At 43.3% G+C, this 25,574-nt stretch overlaps 1 protein-coding gene across 11 annotated transcripts in view; it reads left to right on the top strand.

Moving 5' to 3' along the window:
* Positions 1–25,574, top strand: part of LOC146434184 (ras GTPase-activating protein nGAP-like) — a 165,908-nt gene that overhangs the window by 56,475 nt on the left and 83,859 nt on the right. For 3 of the 11 annotated variants that reach the window (XM_085068623.1, XM_085068622.1, XM_085068624.1), the window contains exons 1-2: positions 988–1,847; positions 25,114–25,241. In XM_085068623.1, coding sequence (XP_084924749.1) covers positions 1,262–1,847; positions 25,114–25,241 — 714 coding nt within the window. In that variant the 5' untranslated portion in view covers positions 988–1,261. Of the gene's footprint in view, positions 1–985; positions 1,848–25,113; positions 25,242–25,574 lie in introns of those variants that run through there. The other 8 variants (XM_085068626.1, XM_085068625.1, XM_085068630.1 and 5 more) reach the window with 5 other exon arrangements.

Genomic DNA, 25,574 nt, shown 5'->3' with positions numbered 1-25,574 from the left:
TAGCTTAAAGGCGAGATCCCATAGTGGGTCAGTTAAGCTTTATTGGTCTGCCAGACCAGATTATCATTTTATTTAACCAGAGGAGTAGTTTTCATTGTTACTTTATTGCTAAGGGTCTGTCAGCATTTCCATTATAAACCCCCTATTTTCAGGGATTTAGTAGACTTGAGATTTAAGTGTTCTGGTCTGAAACTTGGCAAGCATGTTCTTAGTTCACCAGCGGATATTTTCTTTATGAGATTTTAAAACAGTCAGCTGTTTCTTAAATTTTAGTGAAGGCAAGAGGGTTTTTTCCCCTCTTGGTTAAACAGATAGGACTATTTTTTTCCATCTCATTTATTGCAACTAGATTTATAAAATATAATCCTCTATTCTGTTGTTTAGAAAGGGAAGAAAGGGGGAGGAGAATAAGGAATATCTGCCTGCTGCCCTGTTCTGTTTGCCATGCCTCAAACCCTTCCCTTTGGTCTGTGTTTGATGAAGTCCCACCCACCCTCTCAATCCCTTGTCTCCTCCTCTTTTACTTATTTCCCTTCAGTGTATTTACACTCTCAGTACATCGAGTTGCAGGGCTTGTTCTCCTTACTCCATTCCTCTGCTTTGCTTTCCTGTCTCATGCTTCCAGCACTCAATTCTGCTCAATCTGCCTGTATTACCTTTCTCTAAAAGGTAGCTCTGAGGTACTCTTAAGTGATACAACATACCTGTGGTAAAAAGAAACTTTATACTTAACTATATGTAGTAATTTACTTTGCCACTTAACTGAAGAACATGTGCATGACTCTTAGTTAAGTACTGTAATTTTTCAATGCTTTTCTGAGACATTGCTGTGTCTCTAGAGCAAAGTACTTTCGCATTCCTTTTTTTTTAAACAAATCTTTAATGTAGACTGAAAAAAAGTGAAGTGTGATTGGCGCAGAACGGCACTGTGGGTTTTCATGGCTGGGCTCTTTTAGTCATTTCCTGAGAGCTTGATGCAGAAATGTGACAGCCCAGGAAGCAACAGCAAGCTCAGCAAGGCTTCTTGTGCTGTTAGAAGTCGGTGTGCTACAGGTGAGGGCACGTTCTTCTTGTGGAGATGTAGGAATACCTGGTTCTGGGATTGGTGCTCAAGGTCTTCAGGAAGAACCTCTGCTGTCTTGCAGTTCACAGCCATGAACGAAGTAACCGGGGATGTAAAATGGTGAGTGAGGAACTACAGCTACGTGACTACTAAGCAACAAGGAATGTAAGTGAAGTGCTGGAATCCAAAGGGTGGAAAATGAGTGCTTTCAAAAAGCATCATAGTCTCTCTCCCAGGACTTTCAGAAGATCTTTACTGGAACAAGATGCTGGCACATCTGCCTTGAAGGACTACCATTGGTACCATCAAATAAAACGCAAGAGGTTGAATAAACAGATGAGTTTTGACTCAGAGAAACCTCTTGGAGCACACAGGTGGCAGACACATCCTTGGCTTCCCTGGAGGGTGAGCAAAAGACAAGGCTCCTCCAGTCTGAAAGGGGAATGCAATGACCCAAGTCTTTCTGAAAGTTCTGCAAGCGTGGATGCTACCAGTGCTGACAATCTCCACGAAGACCCACCTGAGACACCCTTCAAGGCAAGGACTAGGTCATTCCGGGTTCCCTTCCACCGCTCTCTGTCGGAGCCCGTGCCGCACACCGCGAGCAGGAGTGCCAGGCCGCTCCTGCAAGCCGTGCGTTCGCTGGATGCCGAACAGCAGGGCTACTTCATCCGGGACTTCTTCTCCTCCCTCTCAAGTGGCTTTTCAAAGATAATGAGTCGAAAAGGGCACCCTGTCAGTGAGTCCATAACTGAAGGGAGGAATCAGATTTTTTTGAGTACAGGTAATGAACTCACCTTTGTTTTGTTCTACTTCTGTTTGTGTAAGAAGTGACTGTTGTGAGATGTACGATAGTTGTTTAAACTGCTTTGTAACTTGGCTTTATTGACATGACACTGGTGATGCTCCGCTGCTCTATCTTAATTTTTTAAAAACAACTGAAAAAAAGGTCCTTTTCTGATAAGGAAGTGGTATGAGATGGTTTAGTGTGTGCTTAAAAACTTGGAGGTCCCTTTAAAACAAGCATCACCTGGTAGTAGCCGTAGCATTTCCTTCTCAAGTGCACCATGTGTGTGGTGCATGCAGTCATGCAGGCACAGTGTCCTCTGGTGTTGTGCTGCCCTGATTGACATATCAAGCCTGCTCCTGTCAGTGAAGTACTAAGGAGAGAGAGAAATTAAGCTGTCTTTTAAACAGTGTTTCAGACAGTGGAATAGATCTAGTTCCTCATACCAGATTCTCCATTTCGTAATCAAGCGGCTGAATTGGCGTCTGCTCTCCGGTAGATGCCAAGGACAGCCGTATTGCAAGGGTTTAGCCAGCTGGGATTGAGGTCAGCAAGATGCCAGTCTGAGATTTCATTTAAATCTACCCTGCTGATAACAACACTCTTAAGGCAGGGTGGGAAAAAAGAGGGGGGGAAGGGGATAAACTTGCCTTTTCTCTCATTCTTTCCTGAAACTTTGTAGTGGGCTACCCAGCTTGAACCTGGTAACTGATGGTGCCTGGGAAAAAATCCATGAAGTTTAAATTTGTAATAAAACTAAAAATAAACCTTCTTGCTCCCCAAAACCTCAGCAATTTCCAGAGTCCTCCAGATTATCACATTAAAAACCTGGTTACATCTGGATACAGTTGAGGCTGCTGGACAAGTCATCAGTATTCCAAAAAATTCAGTAGTAGTAGTAGTAGTAGTGAAAGAAGGATATACTACATCTGCAGGAGTGTTCAGTCTTTCCGTCCCAGTGGAATGTCCCTGACAGGCTTATGTTTGCTATTGGGAGCTGTTGTGTTGCTTTAAAACAAAAACAAATGACCAAAAAGAAGAAATAACTAAGAAGGACTGTATCTGTTCAGGCCTATTTATGTACAGTTACTGATTTGTTTCTCTAAGACCTTTCTCAATAGTAATTTGGCTTGATTATGCTTATTAAATTGTGTGGAACACATGGGGGAAAAATAGTTACAGAACTACCTTTCTTCCTTTTATGTTGAAGTCCTCTTGTTAAGGAGTTGTTTGGTTTTGTCCTCTCCTCTGTATTTATTCAGATAAGGAAAGAAGGTTTCTACTGCAGGCTCTCACTGTTGTTGAGACCTTCTGGGAAGGTGTTCTATGTGATATGAGCATTTTGGATCAGAATCCCACTGTATATGAAGGGTAGAACATCCTTTAGTTCCCTTCTTTCCTCTATTCTGGTGCTCCTTGATACCAAATGGTTCTCTCATAATTCATAAGTATTGCCAGTCACTGGGTTATTGGCTTTTAGAACCACGTAAAGTAAACAGAGGAAAAGGATTATTTGTGAGAAGGCACCACTTGGTAAATATTTTATGTCAGTTATGGGACAGTGATGGAACCTTTTGGCTCTTTGGGGTGAGCCAAACCTCTGTCTGAGCCTGCCAAAACTGGTTTTGCAAAGACAGTCACAATTCAGGAACTGAGAGAAAAACAATGTGTCTCTAGATTAAAAGTCAAACTCTCTCGAGGGAGGAAATTGTTGCTGGGAAGGTGTTTGGGGAAATAAGTTTGATGATGTCACCCATAAAATCACTTGCAACAGCCAGGTCCTGTGTGGGCCACTTCACAGGAAAACAGAGCTTTTGGTGGGATGGACAAACACCTCCATTGGGTTTCTTTTCACCTTTTGCCATCATAAACACTCAGATTCTGACCCCTCAAGTAGATGACAGCTTGTGTTTAACAGAACTAGTTCACCCTGTAAGAGGTGCAGCTGTGTGGTACAGTCAGAGGACAACTAATTGCTCTCAACTGGGTTTCTCTTTCCTTAAGTGCTGCCTATGCAATAATTAGCTAGAGCTGCTGGGCAGAGGCTCCTGCCTGTAGGCTGAGACCTGCTAAAACAGTGGTAAAACTTGTGAGCTCCTGGGGTTTAGATCTGAGGTCTGAGGGAGATGACTTGAAGATAAAAGGGGTGAGAGAAATACATATCTGTTGTGTACTTCAACCACAGTCTAGATGCACAGAAAGGATCGTATATTGTGTTTTTCCACAAACCACGTGAGTTTAGTTCTGTGGGAGTCACTGAATTGTCCACTGACTCTTTTGGTGTTTGGGTGGGCAGAAGGTGTCTTTCCATGCTTACAATCCCATTTACTGTTCGAGGAAGATCCAAGAAAATGGATGTTTTCCTCTTCACGAGAAGCAGAGCTTGCTAATTCTCATGCAACTGAGATCTGTGGGAAAAGTGCCCAGCCACAGGATGATGTGAGACATGGGGTTTCTCCAAAGTATGCAAACAGCTTTACACAAAAAAGCTTGATTAAAAGTCCCCCAGGAAATGTCTGTTTGGACAGAAATTCTTGTCATTAGGACTGAAACCCAAGAGACCTTTTCTGTGTTGTGAAATACACAGTGGGAGAGGTGTGCTTTGGAGTTCAACCAGGAGAACCCAGGGGTGCACATTCTGTCTCTTCTGTCCGAGAAGCCAAGTACTCTACTTCCACAGCCTCACTCAATTAAAAGTATTCCCACTTTCCCCCTGAAATATTTGGAGATTATCAACTTCTTTAAAAAGTTTGTCTTCCTTCTAATGCTTGCCTGGCCTCTTGCGTTTTGCTTCATCTCTGTGCCAGAATGGCAGAGGGGTTTCCTTCTTCAGGAAATGCTTAACTCCAAAAAGAGGACCAGTTGTTTTCATGGCAGCTTGACAAGGGAAGAGGGATTTATAAAGAAAAGAAAATGCAAGATCTGGATAAATATTTTCCAGTTGGTCTCACAGTCTAGGAAGCATGTTCAGACACTGTTTCATCGGTTCTTGGCTGTGGAAATCCCTCCTGGATGGACTCACTCATCCTCTTAGGCGATGAAAGGATGCTGAACCCCAGGAGAGCTGCCTCCTTCAGCTCTGCCCAGAGCCTTGGCAAGATGCAGAGCCTCCCCAAAGTGCATGGCAGGATTTCTGCATCCCACTGCAGCATGGGCTTGGGGAGGAAGGGCACAGACAGTCAGCGGGAATGGCAGAGCTCTTTCCTGGTGTGCTGCATAGATCTTCCCAGGAGCAGCCTGGGCCAGGTTTGGGTGTGAATGAAGTGCTGCTGGTGCACATCTGCTGATTTCTAACCACTCCTAGAGCCAGGCACTTGGAACCAGCATTTCCACTGACATGTGCAAAGCCTGAAGGTAAAAGGTCTTATACTCACTGCTATTATTATTTACAACTTAAGAAATCTAAGAATGTATTAATTTCTAGTAAATGTGTCAGCTTGAGGAAGGAGAAGGGTCATTCTGATAAACTTGTTGATCGTGAACATACCATGATTTGGGTAGAAAGAAGATAAGGAAGGAGCTATGCAGACAAAGCCTTGCATCCCAGGGTTGTGGGTGAGCAGCTACACCTGTTCCTATTATTTCTGAGTATTACCGGTGACCCTTTCACACTCTTGAGAATGGGTTTGTGAGAGAGTTCTCAGATAACATTTATTTGACTGTTGCTTCTTATCTGTATCTCAGGGTGGTGTGAGTTTAATTGAAGACTGATGACAAAATAATCCTTCAGCAGAATGCCATACCTATATCTTGCCTGGGTATCTCTGTTTTGTTTTGAGGGGGTGCGGGTAAACACTGATTTATTTTATTTAGTGGGTGTTTAGTTTTCACAATCACTCTCTTGTTAATATTTTTATAAAGACAGTTCTTCAGAATTCCTTCCTGCTCTTTCATCATCTGGATAAAGATATGTTTCTTCAGTCTCTTAATTTTGATTTCAGGCTTTCATTCATTTCATAGAGGATTTTTTGTACCTTGAGTGAGAGAGAATATTTTATATCCTTGTTTTTGCAGAATTATTTTGGGTTTTTTTTAATAATTCACTGAAGTTATTTGAACTCTGTGCTCTTTTTAATATCTTTACACTCTAGATGTAATAAATTTTGTTTCTTATATATTTCCATGTAAACTTATCTAGGGATTTGTATTTTCTCATTTATAACTCAAAACCAAGGCCATTCCCTGTACAGTTTCTTTCAGCGAGTCCCAAAATACAAAGCTGTTTCTTCCTGAGTAGGAATTCAGTTTTTATTACTCATTGGAGCAGCTTTTCTGTATTCATGTTTTTAAAACCACTTTCTCATTTTAGAAGCCCTTCTACTGACTCATGTTCCTCCACTCCCAAATCTCTTTTGCTCTTAAGTAGTTTATTTTTGGTGGGGTTTTTATTAGGGAACTTTTACACAATTGAGCTTAATCATGTGTTCCTTTAAGTGCTGTGCAAATGCCTTGTGCTGAGAAACCTGATGCTGTTGTTGAAAGGTGTAGTCTTAATGTTTTAACTCCTTCACCTTTAATTATCAGAGCAGATTCAAGATAGCTGCTTGTACCTAATCCCTCATTGCATTAAACTGTAGTTTTGTGTAGTTATAAGTATGAAAATAACACACTGCAGTCTGGTTTCTCTCTTTGTTAAACTGTAGTGTGGCCTTGTGGTAGTGAATGTTGTGTTAACATGGTATATTGGAAATTACAGGGGGCTGGGGATGCACAGGGAACATTTCTGGCATTTGACAGCTTTAAGTATCACTTAAACATCCTTCCCCACACTATTTCCTTTTGCCTGGTTCATCCCAGGCATTGTAACATTTAATGTGGGCAATAGGCTAATACTATGCAACTGAATATTTATGAACGCAACACTAGATAATTAGCCATAATATCCGAAGCCAATAAAATTATGCTTATCTGATTTTAATTCCACGTAATGGATGGTGTCTCTAAGCAAGAAGTTGTGGTCATTTCAGTGCTGACTGGTGATTTTCATGTATTTAATCCCCAGACCACTTTGTCAGAACCCAAAAATTCACATTCAGTGGGATGAATGAGGACATTTATGTTTGTAAGAGCTATTTTCTGACTCATGAAATCGTGGCAAGTGACTGGCAGGGTGTTGTGTTCCAGGTTGCCTTGTGTCATTTTTGTGGTCAATATTTGTGGGACTGTTGGGATGTTGTACTTCATGCTGCTCGTGCAGAGGAGTCTGATAGCTGGTGCATGCGGGAATATTATCTGTGATTACCTTGATCATGAGAAATTATTGCACGGAAATTATCTGAGAAGAGGCTAATCATGTCCTGGAGACAACTTAACTCCTGGGTTTTCTTTGCAGGGAGAGAGGGATTTGAAGAGATGCAGCTTTCTTAGAGGCAGCCAAAGAGTGGAAGTGTGGAGATTAGGAGAAAGGGCTCCCGGTGAAGTAATGCCTTGGGAGGTTGGTGGGAGAAGCCTTTGCTTTGGTAACAGGCCAGACAGGGTCTAAAAGAAGTGGCTGGAGAAGGAAAAACAGTCTTTGCTTTCCAAAGGAGAAGTTATGTCTGGAGCAGGTGGGTTTGGAGTCTTAGACAAAGCTCTGTTTCCCAACTATGGACTATCCAGAAAGAGAAACTTCAGCTGTGCAACCCAGCAGGGAGGGATGTCCTGGAGGGCAGCAGGGGATGCTTGTGGCCCAGGGCTGTCTGTGGGACGTCAGCACCTGCCCTGCAGCCCAGAAGGGGCCCAGACTGGTCCTTGCCAATCCCCTTGAGGGGTCAGCAAGCCCAGGCTTGGGAAGTATGAAATAAACTGTGTTAGACTCTTCTCAAAATTTTGTGTTCTTCTTAAAGACAGGGCTAAACCGCAGCTGCCAGAGGGTGCAGAAAGGGGAACTGTACCCAATGGTTCAGTTCCTGCTAAGCTTATTTGACGCTGGAAATGGGAGCCTTAACTCTTCCTGACACATACATTTGGGGCCTACAGTGAGAGGGTAAGTTCTGCCATGGTGAAATTTTCTTCAGGCAAAGCTCCCTGGTTTGCATTTCCACAAATGCTGCCCATAATGGAACTTGGCGTGAGATGAAAATTGCCTGCATGCTTACAAAACGAGTGTTTCCTAGGCACATTGACCCTCTTTTCCTTAAAATAACAAACCCGAAGGAAAGTATTTGGGTTTTAGGTCTTTGGGCTTTTTCCAAATAATGAATGGTGCAGATTTGCAGTGCTAACAGTGTGTGATTTAGGACTCAAAGCAATGGCATTTTAGAAGTAAACATGTGCAAGATTATCTCTGTGCACTTATTTATCCCATTACTTTGCTATAGAGTTACTTGATTGCTTGCTTTAACTAATTAACTTGTATTGTCGTTTAGCCTTATGCTTTCTGTGGTGATACTTTCTCTGTGGTAGTTACTCAAGAGACTCTTTAAACTCTTCTGAAATAAATACTTCATAATCCTGTAAAATATCACTTGTTTAAAGGAAGCTGTTTATGTAAACAATAGGCTAATGCATGAAACTCTTGACATGTTAGCATCGAAACCAACTGTCCTCTGAGTGGTTTTGTTCTTACTCTGAGGAAAGCTGAAGCTCGACATCTGGTCTTCTGTGGGTGAAACAGCTTTTTACAAGTTATGGGACCACTTGTTCAAATGAAGTTAAAAAATATTTCCTACAGGGAAGGTGACAAAGTTACTGAAATAGCTTCTGAAAGAAGCTCATGTTTTGGAGAGTAGGCATTCTCTATCTTTGTGCCTTATGGGGAATAAGCCGGTCATTTTAATCTGTGCATTTGGTATAGGAGATCCTTCTCAAAACATGGGCATTTAGTAAGGCCATGTGGTGATGAGTGGTTATGGTTTTAATTGGAAAGAGGGCAGGTTTAGTTTCCATATTCATAAGAGATTCTTCCCTGTGAGTGTGGTGAGGCCCTGGCACAGGTTGCCTAGAGGAGCTGTGGCTGCCCCATTGCTTGAATTGTCCAAGGCCAGATCAGACAGGGCTTGGAGTCACCTGGTCTAGTGGAAGGTGTCCCTGCCCATGGCAGGAGGTGAACAAAATGGTCTTTAAGGTCCCTTCCATCCCACGCCATTCTGGGATTCTATGATTCTGTGAAAAACCACTTCCCTGAAAAGTGCTGCAGAGAGGAGCCAGATGAGTGACAGTGATGTGTAAGAACAGGAGTGAGCAAACTCTCTTCTGCAGTCAATTGCATGTATTTGTGTCAGCCATCACCACACATAGCTATTGATGCTGTCTGTGGGTTTGAGAGTTAGGGGATCAGAATTACTTGGTTTCTTGAGGTTTGAATTCTAGTTCTTGAGGTTTTTTTATTGTGCAAAGATCTCTGATTCTTTTTGCCCTTCCTTGCCACAGACATATCCCTCTTTCTAAAAAGTTAAGTGCAAGAAAGTACCCTGTTAAGTCCTGGCAAGTTGTAAACAGACCTGCTTATTCATTTTATGTCTCACTTCAGCTGCTTTTGCACGTTTTGTAGGTACCGAAGAGCTTTCCTGTATCCCATACTCTGACTACTCCCAAGTAAAATCTTCAGAGATTATCAGATATTTCTGTGATGATGGTATGGTCAGAGTTTTAGGTGCATCTCACTCATCCTAAGATGAGTTGCTGTTGATTTTCTTCTACTTCCATCTATGAATTTACATAGAGAACCCATTTCCATAGAAAAAATAGTAGCCTTTTGATGTAGACACTCTTAAAAGCAATTTTCCTCTAACAGTCATTCAGTGACACAGACGCTTTGGCAGGCTGGTTTGGCAGGTTTTGACAAAGTGCTACAAAAAATGTGCCGAACTTTAAACTCTTGCAGTGTCTCCAAATACCTTTTCTTTCCTATTAGCTCTGGCTGCACTTGCACATGAGAAGAGACTTTATTGGTGACACAGCTCCAGGCAGTGCCTGTGAAGTGAAGAAGGTGAAACACACAGATTCAAACAGCCCCCAGTTGCCTTCAATTATCTCCACTCACGCAATGCTTTTTTTAACATTACTGATGGGGTATTTTGGCTGTGTCCTGTATAAATAGCCTCTCTCAGTAACCAGTTCCTCTGCCAGCTTTATGAAGCAGTGAATCCTTGCATGCCTGATGTACCACGGTGCTGCTTTTGCAGGCTGGGCTGGCTGACTGTGTGGTGCTCAGCAAGGGGAGGATTCTGGCTGCACTGTGGTTAGTTGTAGGTTTCCTGTAGCTGATAAAATGAGTATGGTTCAAACCACTGATGTGTTGTAAAAGCCTTTTCCTTTATTGAGGCAGTACTAAATGATACTGAGACTTAGTCTTAGAGAAATTAGGATGAAGTTTTGAAAAGGAGTGGGGGAGGAAGGGGTAAGTGTTCAGTCTGTTGTGGCAGAGACAAATCATTGTTTCAATGTTGGTTTTCATTATTTCCAACTGTGACTTCCACCCCCACTTGCATATGCAACTGTCACATGATAATTTGCCCTTTCAGTCCAGAAGATTGGTGACAGCACAGGGCATCTAGGAGAGTGTTGAGTACCCTGGCAGAGTGGCAGGGGAGGCCCTTGTACCTTCACGGGGTTAGGCATCAAGAGGTTTTTGTATCTTTTATATGTCTTTTTTATATCTTTTACTGTTAATACATAATCTCAAGGAAACGTCTGAGGTAGTTGGCCTGGTACTTCAGCAAAGTCATGTGATTAATGCTATGGAAAGAGCAAACCAACATGTGTCAGGAAAAGAAGATGCAAAGTTTTCTGTACCTTGGCCCTGCATGGCCAAATTCAGGCTGGTGCCCTCCTGCACACAGAGGTGCTGGTGAGCGCAGGCCAGGGCTGGGATGCTGGGACTGCTGTTGAGTCTACCAAGACCCAGCACAGCGCTGCTAATGACGTTGTTCCCCCTCCTCATACAGACACAGCTGTGTTCACTGCTTTAGCTGTGCTAACAAGGTGTTTTCAGCTGGTGTAGCCACAGCAGCAGGGAGCAGGTTGCCACAGAACCTGCCCGAGGAGCTCGTTATAATGACAGTTCATTAGCTCCTGCTTGGATATACTATAAAAGGGGAAGGCTTCTTTCCAGGAAATACATTTTCCCTTCTCCATTGTGGAGTTTCTTCTGAGCTTTCTGTGAATACTTCATGCTTATAAACAGAAATGAAGACCCTTAAATATAATTGTAAAATGCCATTGTTTTTTTCCGGGGGGAATTATGCGTGTAGAGCAGGAGTTTTGAGTTACTTTGGCCAAATACATGAATGGCTCAAACGTACTAATTGAAAAATTTATGTTTGCACAGGAACCAAAACAATTTATTAGGTGCATATGTAGCATCTTGTAGAGCCAGCAGCCACCAAATGCAGAGCCTGGCTGTGCTGTGCAGCATATGTGCCCAGACTTCCAACACCTTCCTCCTGTTACTGTGGAAACTATAATTTCTAACGTGGCCCTGAAACAGGGGGTTTTTATCTACAAAAGGGGACAAGGTGTGCGGATGAGAAATAAATACTCCTGTGTAGTATGAAGCCAGCTGAGGCATTGACTGTACCAGATTTGCATGGTTGTGCTTGATGTGGAATTGCATGTTCAAATGGATGTTGGTGTGTTTATTGTAATTTTAATGGTGAAAACCCAGGTGGGTGTGTTGTATATGCACTTAGACATATGGACCTAAGGAGACCTATCCTGAGAAATGGAAACTGGGGAATGCGAGGGAAAGAAAAACATCCTTAGAGAGCCAGGCATTTCTGAATTACCAGGTACGCAGAGGGGAAAAAAGTGACAGCCTAGAGGCTCATCAGACTGCCTCCCTGCCCCCAGCAGGCCCAGCCTGAATTAAAAACACATACAGCAATCTCCACTCTGAATAACTTCTGCGTGGCTATATAATTTCAAAGAGAAATGCTTTCAGGGTGATGATAGGTTTTGTCTACATCTGTAATGTCTCATTTGTCTTTGGATACCCAACAGCCTTCGCTTTGTTTATTCAGAGCTAAGCAAACATGAAGCTGAATGTACTCTTCAATGATCAATGTAAATCAACGTGAAAAATGGAAATCATTATAAAATATACACATGCATATATATTTAGCAAGGTTTGCTAGATTGATTGCTCCTAAACCTAGAGCCTGGCTCCTCTTACGTGCAGAGAATTCACAAAGAGACAGCCATAGCCCAGGGACAGTGAAGTGTGGTCACTGATGGATAAAATAAAATTCAAGCCTGTTTGCATTTTAATGGATTTTAATCACATGAGAGTTTGGGGGGAAAAATAGATTTTTTTTTTTTTCCATGCTAGTGTCTGATTGCTTCAGGGCTAACAAAAGTGTTCCCAGGTACTGAGATACCATTTTCAGTTCTTGTGCTCTTGTGAAAATAGGCTTTTGCAAAGACAAGGGATGTGCACAATCATAATTAGTCACTGAGAGCAGGACAAATCATACTGGTCTGTAAATGTGGCAAGGAAAGCAGAGCCTAAAGTTTTTGGCAAACTAAGTAGTAAGGAGGAAATGAACAAGATGCCATGGATGGTTTTTATCAGCAGAGATTTACAAAAATAAGCTTGACATCCGTCAGGGGTTGGGGGGTAGGGTACCATCCAGCTCTAACCATGTGGAAGCAGCACCATCTGTCTCTGGCAAACTAAAACTCTTGAAAGAAGGGAGTTGCTCCTTAGTCTTTCACTCTTTGGTGCTGCCTCTCATCTGTTTGTCATTCCTGCTGTCTGTGACTTGCTCTTCATACGTATTTTCAACGTTCTTGCTTTGTGCTGCTGGCAGGGACCAGCACTGCCTGGTTCACCATTCCTTCCTGCTGTCTCTGCTGCTGCCTCATGCCTGCTTTGTCAGCTGCTTGTTTCCTCTGGAACTCCATTCCTTGTGCCATAACATTGGGTGAGATTTATCCCTCAACCCCCAGAAATAACATTTTGTTCAGGAACACCATTCCTAAGACAGCTGAGCCAGGCATTTCATGATAATACTGTCACTAAAAAGGAAAAAAAAAAAAGAAAGGGGGAGCAGAGTATGTGTAAAATGCCAAGGTATTTTCTGAAGGGCAGAAAATAGAGAAGCTCAAGCTTTTTGCCCTGTATTTTCTTTTGTTATGTCACTAAGTGGGATGTTTGTGTCTGTTTATACTCTGATTTCTTGTATGTTTTGAAATCTCATTGTACTCAGTGGTGGAAAATTGGCTGCTTGAGTAAAGGCATGTTAAGGACAGCTCTCTACAGTAGCTGGAAGGAAATGCTTCTCAAATGTATTGTCCAAGTTGGTTCTTGTTAATAGTCTCTTGGGTATGTGAACTTTCCTTGGCTTCTCCACCCATCTTCTGGCAGCAAACAGAATTCTTAGCATTTCAATTTAAAAATAAAATAATACTAAAAATCTGTGCTGCCCTTCTAAGTTGTTTCCCAATAGGAGTGAAATGTACGTCAGTAATAACTCATAAAATCATTTGTGTGCGTTGATTATTCCTGCTAGGGAGGGGGTCCCCACAAAACAGCAATATAAAGCAAATATCTTCAAAATATTATAATTATGGTGTTTCTATAAAGATTCCCCTCACCAATCCTCTGGTTGGATTTAGTCTTATGAGATGCAATTGCTCAGCAGGACTGCTAATTAGACGTTACCAGGCCTGTTTCTACAAGGTTGTGACCTATAAATTTCTGTTTAGCATTGCTGTAGGACAGGCATTTTCTCTCCACTGGTTCTTATTTATCCATGCTGGGTTCATGTGTTCTCCTAGGATTTTGGAGAGGAGCACCTGTGGCTTCACCCTTTGGATAGAAGGGGCTTTGGATTTGCTGTGGGAGCTTTGTGATGTCAGTTTGCAAAGCAAAGGGAAGACATTTGGGAAGAAGCGCAATTTGTGCTTAGGCATTAGATGTAAATATAAATTAAAGTATAATTTAAAATATAAATTTACAGAATAAAAATCTGGCTTGAAAATACAAATCAGCTAGAAGTGAAGAACAAAAGGTTTGGTCTCCATGAGCTTTATATTTTACAAGTTTTGGTGAACAGAGTAGAAGTAAGGAGGAAGAAAGTAGGTGAGTGCTCAAGGGTAGAGGGTGTTTGGGTTGAGGATGTGACTTTTATTCATCACAGTCTAAGCTACTGGAAAAGAAGGAAACATTAAGTAGTGGGAAAACCCAGCTGAAGAAGACCTGAAATACTGCACCCTACCTCCAGATCCTTTTAATTAGCTAGACCATCCTCAAAGGATACATTAATCATGCTGCTTGGGGGTTGCCAAAAGCATAGGGAACCTGCTCCTCCTGTTCAGGTGGTACTTCAGGAGCCTTGAGCTCATCATGGCAAAAATGTCCACACCAAGCTGGCCTGCAAGAACATCCTTCCCCCCTAGCACAGGGTTAGCTCAGCACTTGCAGTTCTCTGCCTGCCACTGTTATTTCTTCCCATGTTGCCTCTTTCTTTCACAGTTGGTTTCCCACAACACAGAATCCTAAAGTGGTTTGGGTTGGATAGGATCTTAAAGATCATCCAGTTCCAACCCCCTGCCATGGGCAAGCACTTCTTCCTCTAGACTGGGTTGCTCCAAGCCCTGTCCAGCCTGGCTTTTGAAACTTCCAAACAGTTGCTCTGAGCAACTGCAGAGTAGGCAAGAAGGGTATCATGCAGAGTAGGCAAGAAGAAATAAATCACCCACTATATTCTGAAATTTTGGAACAAAATTAAGCTTGATTTGCCAATCCTGATGTTGTATGGTAATGAGGAGAGCAAAGCACTCTGAGTCAGGAGGCTCCTTGATCCCAGCAGCTCAGTATCCTGCTTTGACCACATTGGTGGTGACCTCCCTACACCTTAACGAAAGGGGATTTTTCTCCCCAAGCCGGCTTTCCCTCCCTAAACCATGTGCAGTAACTGGGTTAAATTACACAGGGAAACCAACCTCACATAACCTTTAACTGAAGGTTAAAGGGTAGAGCTGATAAAAGAGATATTACAGGTCATTGCTGTACTGCATTAAATGTGGGATTCAGGATATTTGCTGTAAGACATCGCTTTGCATGAATCTAAATATGGCTCAGGATCCCCATTGCAATTCTATAAGATCCAGTCTCCTTCCTCTAGAGTTTTGTGTCTGAGCTATCATTAAATGGTGAAAAATGTCCAATCTTTTGTATATTAGTGTTGATTCACTGAGGTGCATGAAGACTTTTCAGATGTTAGTGAAGAAAATGGAATGAAGAGTGTTCTGGTGCTTTCGTACAAGGTTTTACTTTTAAGTAGGTCAAATCAACAAACTGGTGTGTAATAATCTGGTGGCTCCAGGTTCTTCTGAAAACGTTTTGGAGATGCCAGAAGGAAGCAGAGTGGGTTTGTCTAAACAGCATGGGTAGTACTGCAGGGCTTCTTGTACATTATATTTGAATCCCTTGAAGGGGTCCCTTACTAAGTCATTTATTTTAAGTGTTTAAAATATGAAAGCTAACTTTAGCCTATGTGCCTGAATGACCTGGTTAATATGCAAAAAAATGCACATTATTGCAGCAGATTTTAGTGTCCTGTGAAGTCTCCCTTGACAAGGGAAATAAACTCTCCTCTATGAGACATCAGCAGTGCTCACAACTCCTCTTTTTCACTAAGTCTGTTGAGGCAAGAAAAAACCCAAACCCAAAAGAAGCACCTAATTGCTTGTGTGTCTACCCAAGCATCAAGAAACATTCAGGCTGAAAATAGCTAAAATTGTACAGCAGCAACAGGATGTGCAGTGGTGGCAGGGTGAGCGAGCATTTAAAGCATCATGTGAAATCTTGGTGAGGGCTTTTTCACATTATTTTTTATTTTTCCTTTATTCTTTCTTGTCATAAACCCTACCACACACAAGGGAGGGTTGGTTTGAGATCACATAGAGTATGTTTCTGTAGAGGTGAGTTTCAGAGAAGGGGAATTCAGCGATCCTGCCATTGCTCTAGGAAACTAAGCATATAGGGTGAGATCAGTGATAATGAAAATACCTGCGTTCTGGAAGGAAAGCCAAAGATAAAAGCTTCTAAAAGACACCAGCATGGTGTAGTTCAGGCTGCACTGCAAGACACTGTGTTTGGTTTTCAGTCATTCCTCTGGAACTTCTTGTTGGCACTATCTCATCAGCTGCTCCGTTCCTGTGGCTCCTTCTTGTCTCACAGAAAGGCTTCCCAACCTTTGCCCATCCCGTGCCTCCCTCCTTGGCTGGAGAAAGCACAAGGGTCTTGCTGTCATCTGTCTGTGACATGAATGTCAGCTGGATGATGCCTTCTTGGCAAGGGTGGGGGTAAAGCTGTTGGTGAGCTGTGGTGGTAGTGCTTTTGCCAAGCTCTGTGCACTGCTTGCACTTTAATTTTGACCCCAAGTACACTGATACATTTATTTTTTTCTTGTGTGCACCAAAAATGTGTGCAGGAACTGAGCAGCTTTTGCTTTTAAACTGTTTTGTTGAGGTTTTTTTGCACAGCTGCCTTGGGCCAAGGTCCTTTTTAAGTTCAGGACATTTTTCCTTTTGTCCTCTTCCCACAATGCTGCAAAAAATAAAAAATTAAGAGGGAACAGCCCACTCTGGATGCCTGGTGCTGAAGAGGCTGTGAGACGGAGATGAGGGGTTGGTGAGAGCAAGCACCGCAGAGAAGAGAACAAGGTGAAGGGCATAGAGCTGGGTAAGAAAAGGACCATGCATAAATTAAGAGGAAAAACTGCAGGCTTTTTTTTCTCCCACGAATAATTAACTTTCCTGCTATTCTCCATTTTCTGCTTTCTAAACCTCTCATGAAAGCCTCTCCTTACTTTGGGGAGAAGTGTCACTTGAGAACCTTCTCAGAACTTGGCAGCTATGTAATAGGGGCATGTAATCTTTTATAATCCTCTCTACAGGTTTGTAATAACCATTTCTGTTTTGAGATTCCAAAGTGTTTTGTAGGCCAAGTGGGAATTTAACTGTGAGAGAAAAATGTACTTAATATTCAGGAGCAAAGATGAGTGGTCTTGGGCAGGGAACAGGACCTGAATAAGAAGGAAGGGAAACCTGCTTAGCATTGAAGGAAGGGTCATAGCAATGGCTTCAGGCAACTGTGGGTTATTTGAAATCTTAGGTATCCTGGGAACCAAATTGGTTTTTTTACACGGACAGCAGCTTCTGTTGTGGTGATGTCATGAGATTTACGAGGCTGCACAATGAGCCACTTGTTTGCAGGCACACAGGAGGCTGGGCCAGGCACGGGGCGCACCTGCAGCTTTTGTAAAGTCCCCACCTTGATTGGGTTGTGATTTCTGGTTCCACTTGTTGAGCCACCAAGTGCACGGTGACTGCCTGATTTGAAGTTGTTGGCACTGATCCATGTGAGAAGGTGCTGATGTTTCCTGACAGGCACATCTTTCACGCTGTGTGCCCCAAACCAGGCTGGGTACAGCCCAGGAGGTCAGGGACGGAGAGCGAGGCGCAGCCGAGGGAAGCGAGGATCAATTACCCTCTGTGAGTTTAGCATTTAGCGATCGGCTATGCAGCAAGTAAGAAGCTTAGAGGGGCTCAGTAGTATTCAAGCTAATTGGTAGCTTTAAACTGCTATTAAGAGCTCCCACACCTTTTGCTCAAAGAAGATGCTCAGTGACAGCAAGCTGGTGTAACTTTCTGTTTTCTAATCAGAATTACCCTGCCAGGCCAATTTGAGCTTTATGCCTATTTTTTGTCTCTGCCATTAGCTCCTTAGTTCTCATTTTTTAGGACTTCACAAGAAAGCTTGAGACTGTTGGCACACTCAGCATCTGCTCACTAAACTAGTCGTAAGTTTTTAAGACTTGCGGTTTCTTTTTTGGAACAGCTCCATAATTTTTCCTTTTGAAAGTAAAATCTCAGTGAAACTCCTCGCATGGTTGTGGCCTAACTGAATTTGTGCTCTCGAGCTTCTGCAGAGCCCTTGGGTACCAGGGAACACTGAGCCCTTTTAGGAAATATCAGGGGCTGAGGGTGGCAAATGTGTTAGCACAGACCTTGGGAGAGGTTTGGGTTTGGAATTGTGTGTGTCACGAGCAAGTGAGAAGGGAAATCTTGGCTGATCTCTGCTGTAGTCTCAGCCCTGGTGTGAAAACTCCTGAGCTGCAGATAGGCACAGTGGTGACGTTGCAAGAACAGGGCAGATGTATTGACTCAGGCCCAAGGGAAGTTGGCAGAGCCGTCTGGGAGCTCAGCTGCAGCAGGAGGCTGCTGTACCTTGCTCGCTGCCGGCCGACTCTTGTACAAACAAGTCAAATCTCTCCTAGGGAAGGAATTGAAGGGGTGAGAATGATGTCAGCGAGGAGAGGCAGTGGGAGCCTGTCCTGCTGGGAGATGCCAGGCTTGTTGAACAGTAGCATTCTGTATTTTGTCTCCTGCTGGTTGCAAAGGAGACAGCCCTTGGCTGCTAAGGCATTCGCTCATCTGATGGTTTATTCCTTCCCACACAAAAATTGCTCCTGACATAGTTTCTTAGTGCAGACAATCCGTAGGAAAATTAAGAATCTGGGTGGTAGCTCTGGTAGTGGACAAAATGCTGATGCTCACTCTGAGCTTTAAAGGTTAATCTTTCTTCCTTGATGTCGAGGTGAGACTGCTGCACGTGAGAAATGCCGAGCAGAGAGGTGACCCTTCTCCCAACCCATCAGAGATCTCAGCAAAGCTTTCCAGCAGCTGGTGGGGAAAAGCTATGCCTTTAGCTGTCGGCAGAAGAGACACACAGTCCTCATTTGGAGGAAGGGAAAATCTTTAAAACCTCACCTGTAAGCAGTGAACAGCAGATACCTTCAGACTTCACATCTCTACATTTTAAGAGATTCCTTCTCCCTTAGCTGACATACTGATGGTAGGGAAATGGAAGCACACACAACAAGCATGGAAATTGCCACAGTCATTTCTTCGAGGATATAGGGCGTGAAAACTGCACCTGATTGAACAGGTTTTACTTTAATCTCTCTGTAGCTCATGAGGTTCTTCACTGGGTGAGTGGAAAACCAGTCTTGAGCCTGTGTCTGATCACTGCCACTCAATAAAAGAGCAGTGGAAAGTTAATAGGTTAGATTGGCAAGATTAGCCTATACTAGAAAAATTAAAGATCTTATGAAGAACATGTGTTGCAATGCCAAATACGTTGGAATGTGAGAAAGTTGTGGCACTGGTCATGGTTTCTGCCAGCTTCTAAAATACTGTTTTCACCTACTTAAACCTTTTATAACTTTATTCTGTGCAGAATGGATTTTCCAGGTAGTGTTTTGGCTGTAAGCGGTTGGCGTGAGAGCTTCTGAGATCTCTGAAACCTGATGGTTTGACTGAGCTTTCTTTACCTCCTACCCCGGATATTAGATTTCCCTGTAAGAATTTGGTTATCATTGCATGCAGCTGCTGGAGGGGAGCAACTGGATTCAGCTGAATTGAGGGCTGGTCATTGCATGCTTACTGAACTTCATTGAGTGTGAATATTATATGTGATGGGAAGAATTCACACAAGATACTTACCTCTGTAATAACATCCTACATAAATGGCGTGCCTCTCATCCCAAAGGATCTGCTCACACTTTCTGCACTTAAAATGCCACCTGCTTCACCAGGGATCTGTTGCTGACCACGAAAATATAGGCACCTCTCAGCTGAAATGGAGCCGTGCCACAGAGTGATTTAGAGGGGCAAGTGAGCACTGCTGTATCTCACAGTAGCTATGAGAAGCTTTCTCGAAAACCTGCAGTCATTGCCCACATTGTGCGTTGAAACAAAGTGGCAAGATTAATGGTGTCGTTTCTAATGCATGCTGGTTATATTTCTAAGTGCGTTGTGGTTCAGAGAAGAATTAATCAGCCCTGAGAGCATCATGTGCTCTCTGTAGCATGGGAGTCTCTGCATTGCCACACAGTATGTGCTGAACTTTCCTAGTGTTATACCATTAGTCATGAGCATTGTATATTCTGTGTTGGGGCAGCGTGGTGGTTGTCCACACAAACTTCCTCTGTCCCTTCCTCTTCCAAGTGAGTGTGTGCATTGTGATAGGTTTCTCTTTGAACTGTTGTTTTTGATAGTGTCTATCAGCACAGTTCTGATCTTGGTCAGATCAGAAACCATCACACGTGGCTGGGAGTTGGTTTGAGAAATAAGAAATGCAAACAAAAATGGTACATACCGGCATGAGAGAAAGTAGAAGTTGCCTTGATTGTGCTTTCCCTAGCCCCTTGGTGGTTAACCTCTCTCCTCCTCTGCCCTGTGTAAATGTTGAGAGATTGTCCTTCTTGCAGCTGGGCCAGCATTACTCCAGTGCCTGTGTCTGCTCTCAGGGCAGTGGTGCTTCAATTCTCTTCTACATCCAGGCATTTCAGATCTTCATCTGAGCATCAACAGCTGTCTGAACTAGGTGCACATCCACACACAGCTGTGTGTCACTGAGCTGCTGGTGCGGTTTATTTTCACTCTCATTAGTGACTTCTTTTGCAGAAATTCTGCCTTCTTCCAAGATTTGAGGGAATGGAGCATGTTGAGACACTGTATTTCCCTTTCTGCCACATCTTCCCCTTGAATCCCTTCGGGAGCTTTTAGAGATGGTGGAAATTTAGTGAAAGGACTTGTAGATGATATTTATCTTTGAAGCTTCACGTCAGTAGTAAGGCTTGTTTCAGCTTCTGCTCAACTTGCTTGATAAAGGTTGGAACTGGTATTCAAACTGGTTATTCAAACTGTACTGTGTGGTCATGCACAGCTGGATAGGCTGAGGTTCTGACAAGCTCTCAGATGACAGCACTTACCTAAAACACTCTTCTCTCATGCTGTCTCTATGGTAAGTACATAAAACACTATGGAAACATTGACATTGGGCAAGTAGACCTGTTGTCAGAAGGTGTTAGGACTCCCACTAATCTGTCTTCAGGGGAAAAAAATTCCTCCCAGCATACAAACTTGGCCACAATGTTAGTTACTCAGCTGCTTGGCAGCTCCTTGTTGGAAATAGTAGGAACAGAATACGGACCCTAATAAAGTCGAGGAAAATTTGGCAAGTACTTCAGTTAGCCCTTGATTTCACCATAGTGCTGTTCAAAAAAAGGAGCTCTGAGGCGTGCCAGGGGTGCTCTTGTCATCACTGGGATGGAGGGTTATTTCTGTGTTTTTATTGATGGTAAGTAGAGAGAGCTTTTTGGCAGAGGCTGAAGGCATGAATTGCCTTTAATGTAGTTTTGTTGGCCTTATTTCTGGTAATTCTGTCCTTTTCACTAGCTCAGAGAAGGTGCCACTCATCTGGTTGTAGAAGAGCTGTTGGGGACTAAATGGCACTGAAACATCCATTATCTCTTGAAAATAATTTTCTGATTCTGCCCATTGCCTGCTCTTTGGAAAATATTCTCCACTCATGAATGCATTTAGAATGTTAAGGAAAATAATAATTTCATGTTTGCAATGGAAGCTTTCAGAAATGTTCCCATCTGATAGCACTGTTCTGCTCCATAAATACTCCTAAACTGCCATCAGTTTTCCTAAGATGTCTTACCCTGACTGTGGGGATTGGCTTGGCACTGGCTGCTGCTTTCTGTGTTTCCTCGCCCTGCACCACTCAACACTTTTGTTGTTGATACATGATTATGGTATCACCATCCCTCTGTTTTTCCCCTTCTTTAAAAATAAGCCCTGTACTTCAAAAATAATAAGGTACAAGTTGTCATCTGACTGAAAGAAAGGGAGCTTTGTGGATATTTATAACATGCTTAGTGGCATTTCAGAGCCCTGAGGAAAAACAACGCTGTTTCCAGTCCTCAGCGATGTCAGATGTGGCAGGAGGCAGTGGCAGGGATGTACCAAGAAGGGGATTTTTTCCAAGCTGTTACTTAATTGATATTAGCATTTGAAGGCACATAAGGCCTGACCTTTAATCCTATGTGCAGACTTGCTGATCTGCTTCCTTGAATGCCTCATTGTAGTGCTGCAGAATGGAGGGGATTGCATCAGACCCAAGAGAAATCTTCTGTCACCAGAACTTGCCTATTTAGGTGTGTGGCTGCATGAGCCCATCCCACATGTAGTATCTGCAAACTCAGAGCTTTTAGATGCACCTCCCTGATTTCTCCTTCAGCTCCTGTCTGAAGTTGCATTCGTCAGTGAGTGATCATTCATCTCCAAAGCTCAAGCCTTGCCATATGAGCTGACAGTAGCCCCACATTAGGAAGGACGGTCCTGACTTGGGGTCTTTCCCAAAAGTTGAAGTGCTCCTAGTTACACATGGACTTCTTGCAAATCACTTCTATAGTGATTCAAACCATGGTGGTTAATTACTTTTATGGGGCTTTAGTGGAAGAGGTCGGTGGGTTTTATTACATTCACGTGAGAAGTTGGAGCCAAGAATGTAAAATGAAAACCAAAGATGAAGAGTACCGGAAAGCAGAACAGGGTTTGTGCAGTGACCACGTGTGTATGTGATACTGTGCAAAGTCCTAAAGAGTCTTCTGTCTAAACTGGTAACATACTTCAGAATAAATTTTGAAGTCACAGCTGTTGTGAGAGGCTCCAAAGATATCAGCCATGCAGGAGGGCAAGAGAAATAATTTAAATAGGTGGGACTGATGCACCAAAGCTGTATTGAGGTCTTTGTTGCCGTGATTTTTCTGGGAACACGCTTTCTGCATCTGTGTAGTTTGCAATGTGCTTGCAGCATCAGCTTGGGGAGAGGACTGAAGTATGGGATCTGATACACTGGAAAACCAGCTTGCTGAAGAGAGCGCTTGGTCAGGCTTGCAAGGGTGGTGGGGCTGTGTCTCGACATGCATTCAAAAGGATACCAATACAAACACAAAATGTTCATGCTGTGGTGTTGTCTAGGGGTGATTGACAGCTCCAGACATCAGCATGGCACGTCACTCTGCCAGTAGCCTGTGGAAAGCTGTTCTGACGTAGCCAACCCACTTGGCAACAGAGCCATGGCTGGCTCACAGTGCCTGATGACTCAGTTAAGTCCTGGAGTTGTTATTGCCGTGGAAGAAGTCGTTCTGTTCTTTAATTCCTTTGTGCAGCCCATGGATCAGTTGGATGGTATCCTGCCAAGGCCTGTAGTTAGAAGAAATTATAACAAGAAAATATGTTGGGGCTGAGCAAGTCGTGACTGTAGATTCTGCATTGGAGCTGATGGTCCAGGAGGGTTTTCTTTTGCCATCAGAAAGTTTACCAGCAGTTCCAGATAGACCTCACTTGGTTATTGCTCAGCGCAGCAGCTGGAGGCACTCTCGCTGCCAGCCCACCCACATGAGCAGGACAGGGCACGCACGCCTTCATCCTTTTCTCCCCCTGCTGATTTATCATGTGCTTTCATTACCCAGGAGACAGATCTCCACAGTTCTCATCTCATTTCTGTTGCACAGTCATACCAGGAGTTCATGGCTTCATCGTTCTCACTCCGCTGCTCTCTGGCAGGTCTGTTGTGCTTAAGGAGGCACAGCTTAGCTTGTGTGCTGCTGTTTGGGAAGCCAAGGTCTAAGCAGGAGCAGCAGTGGTTTTATTTTACATCTGGTTTGGTTTTTGGTTGGACACCATAATAAATGTGAGTTGTAATTATGCCAAAAATCTACCTGGAGGGTTCATGTCTGTAAGATGGACTAATACATAGCTTGTAGGACAGTCTGTTGTGCTTCAGGAGTTTGCACAAATGCACTTTTGCTTCACAGAGCTTGGGGTGGTTTCCCTTAATTGTGCTTACACTTAAATAGAGTTTTGGGCAATTGTGAGACACATAGCATTACTTGTCACTCTCTTAAACTGAGTTGTGTTGGAGAGGTGACAGTGTGGAGCCTGATTCTGCATCCCAGCTTCTTCCCTGAATTAGTTTACCCAAAATTAGGGTCCCAAAGGTGCACTTCTTTATTATTCAGAGCAGTAGGAGCCATGCACCCCTCTCCTTTTGCATGCTTAAAGGTTGCCTGTTTCAAGCACTTCTCTGAATGATCACAAAAATCCTAATGCAATGTGAGGTTGAACGAGGCACTGAAAGCTATCCTCCAAGTTACTGTCTGGCTCTAGAATCCAGCACATTCCTTGCAATGCAGAGGCAAAGTTGCAGGAGGAGAGCATGAAGATGTTGTAGCATTTTTGATAACGAAGTGGCACTTGCAGGGTCTGCAAGGAGGGAAGGAAGTTGGGGGGTTCCTTAGTGCAGGTTTAACGCTGGCATTTGGGTTGGCTCTCCCTGCAAGGTGCTGCCTGGTTGAGGATTCGCTGGCCTCTAGTGGTGGCACTGGGGAGAAGCTACAAGAAGCAGCCGTGTTAGCTCTGTGCTTATTACTGTGTGTCCTAAAGTATTACAGGTAATATTCCAAAATGTTTGGGTTTGAACACTCGGTTTGCTCTTGCAATAGTTAAAGGAGGTCCTGGACTCCTGTGCGGGAAGTCCCTTGATTTTTGCAGTGTCTTCTTTAGACCCCTGGGGCTTGAGGGATCTGCAGTGTTTACATTGAGAATGGAGATGACTTTTAGATCATTGCAAGCAAATTGTATAGAACTAGAGTACAAGTTAAAAATACTTAATCTTAAAAAGCAACCAGAACTTAATATTAAAACTCTAAAAAGAGATGAAGCATAGAATGGTTTGGGTTGGAAGGGACCTTGTTAGTAGTGAGAGGCACAATGTCATATGTAGCTCAATCATGAGAGACTTATGGGAAATTGATTTTAAAATAAATTTGAAAAGATCAGGACTGGGAACCAAGCAAGCTGGGTTATGGTTTGGTTTGGTATTTTTGGGGGGTTTTGTGTCTGGTTTTTTCAAGTATGAGTTTTTGTCACTCTGGTGTCTGTGGCTAAATGAAAATGCACAATTTCACCAAGCAGGCTCCCCACCAAAAGATGCTGGTAAGCTCTTCTCAATTAAATGCCCATCCCTTTGAATTTTTCCTTCCCTTCTTCAAGCCTGCCTTCCTTGATCCCTGTCTTTCATCCTTATCTCTCTGTCCTTAGTCTCGAATAATCCATTTTATTAAGATCTAGAGTACTTTCAGGGCTGTACCCCTTTGAACCATGGTTTTGAGAAGGGAGTGGATGGAACATTAAGTTTTCATAAGAGCTCTTGGTCTTTTCAATATATGTCAGCCTTTGTCTGACAAAGACATTTATATTCATCTCTGGTATTGCCATTTTTGTAAGTCATGCTGTAGATAAGTAAGTATTCACAGCACATGGGTGCCGGGATTGCCATTTTGCCTTATAAAATGCTGAAACAGGTCCCACTAAGCACAGAGTGCAGTTTTGGTTCACACCTTGCTGCAGAACAGCAGAAGCAAAGAAGGTGGTTAATGCCACGTGCTAACAACGTTGTGGTTTCTGTTCCCAGATGTGAAAGGACCACCTACACACAGGCTGTCCTGTGGCCAGTCCCCCTACACTGAGATTACAACATGGGAGAGGAAATACTGCATCCTGACGGGAAACCAGCTGGTGCTGCTCAGCAGGGAGAAGGAGGTGAGAGAAACTGAAGTTGGTGCCTCAGTATTTGCCTTTTGGCCTTTGCTGGTGAAAGGAGAAAGCAGCTTTCTTCATCTCTGCTTTATCTCACCCGTAAATCCTTTGAAACATGTGCAAGGTGGGGAAGGGAATTTGATAAATTCTTTACTGTGAGAGTGGTGAGACCCTGGAACAGGCTGCCTAGGGAGGTTGTGAATGCCCCATCCTTGTAAGTGTTCAAGGCTAGGTTGGATAAGGCCTTGAGCAACCTGGTGTAGTGGGAGGTGTCCCTGCCCACGGCAGGGGGTTGGGACTAGGTGGTCTTTAAAGTCCCTTCCAGCACCTTCCCGT

The sequence above is a fragment of the Lichenostomus cassidix genome, chromosome 8 (genome assembly GCF_008360975.1).
Source record: "Lichenostomus cassidix isolate B80296 chromosome 8, HeHo_3.0, whole genome shotgun sequence".
In the NCBI taxonomy this organism is placed as follows: domain Eukaryota; kingdom Metazoa; phylum Chordata; class Aves; order Passeriformes; family Meliphagidae; genus Lichenostomus; species Lichenostomus cassidix.
The sequence above is the reverse complement of the archived record's forward strand: the minus strand, read 5'-3'. Positions and strand labels throughout refer to the sequence as shown.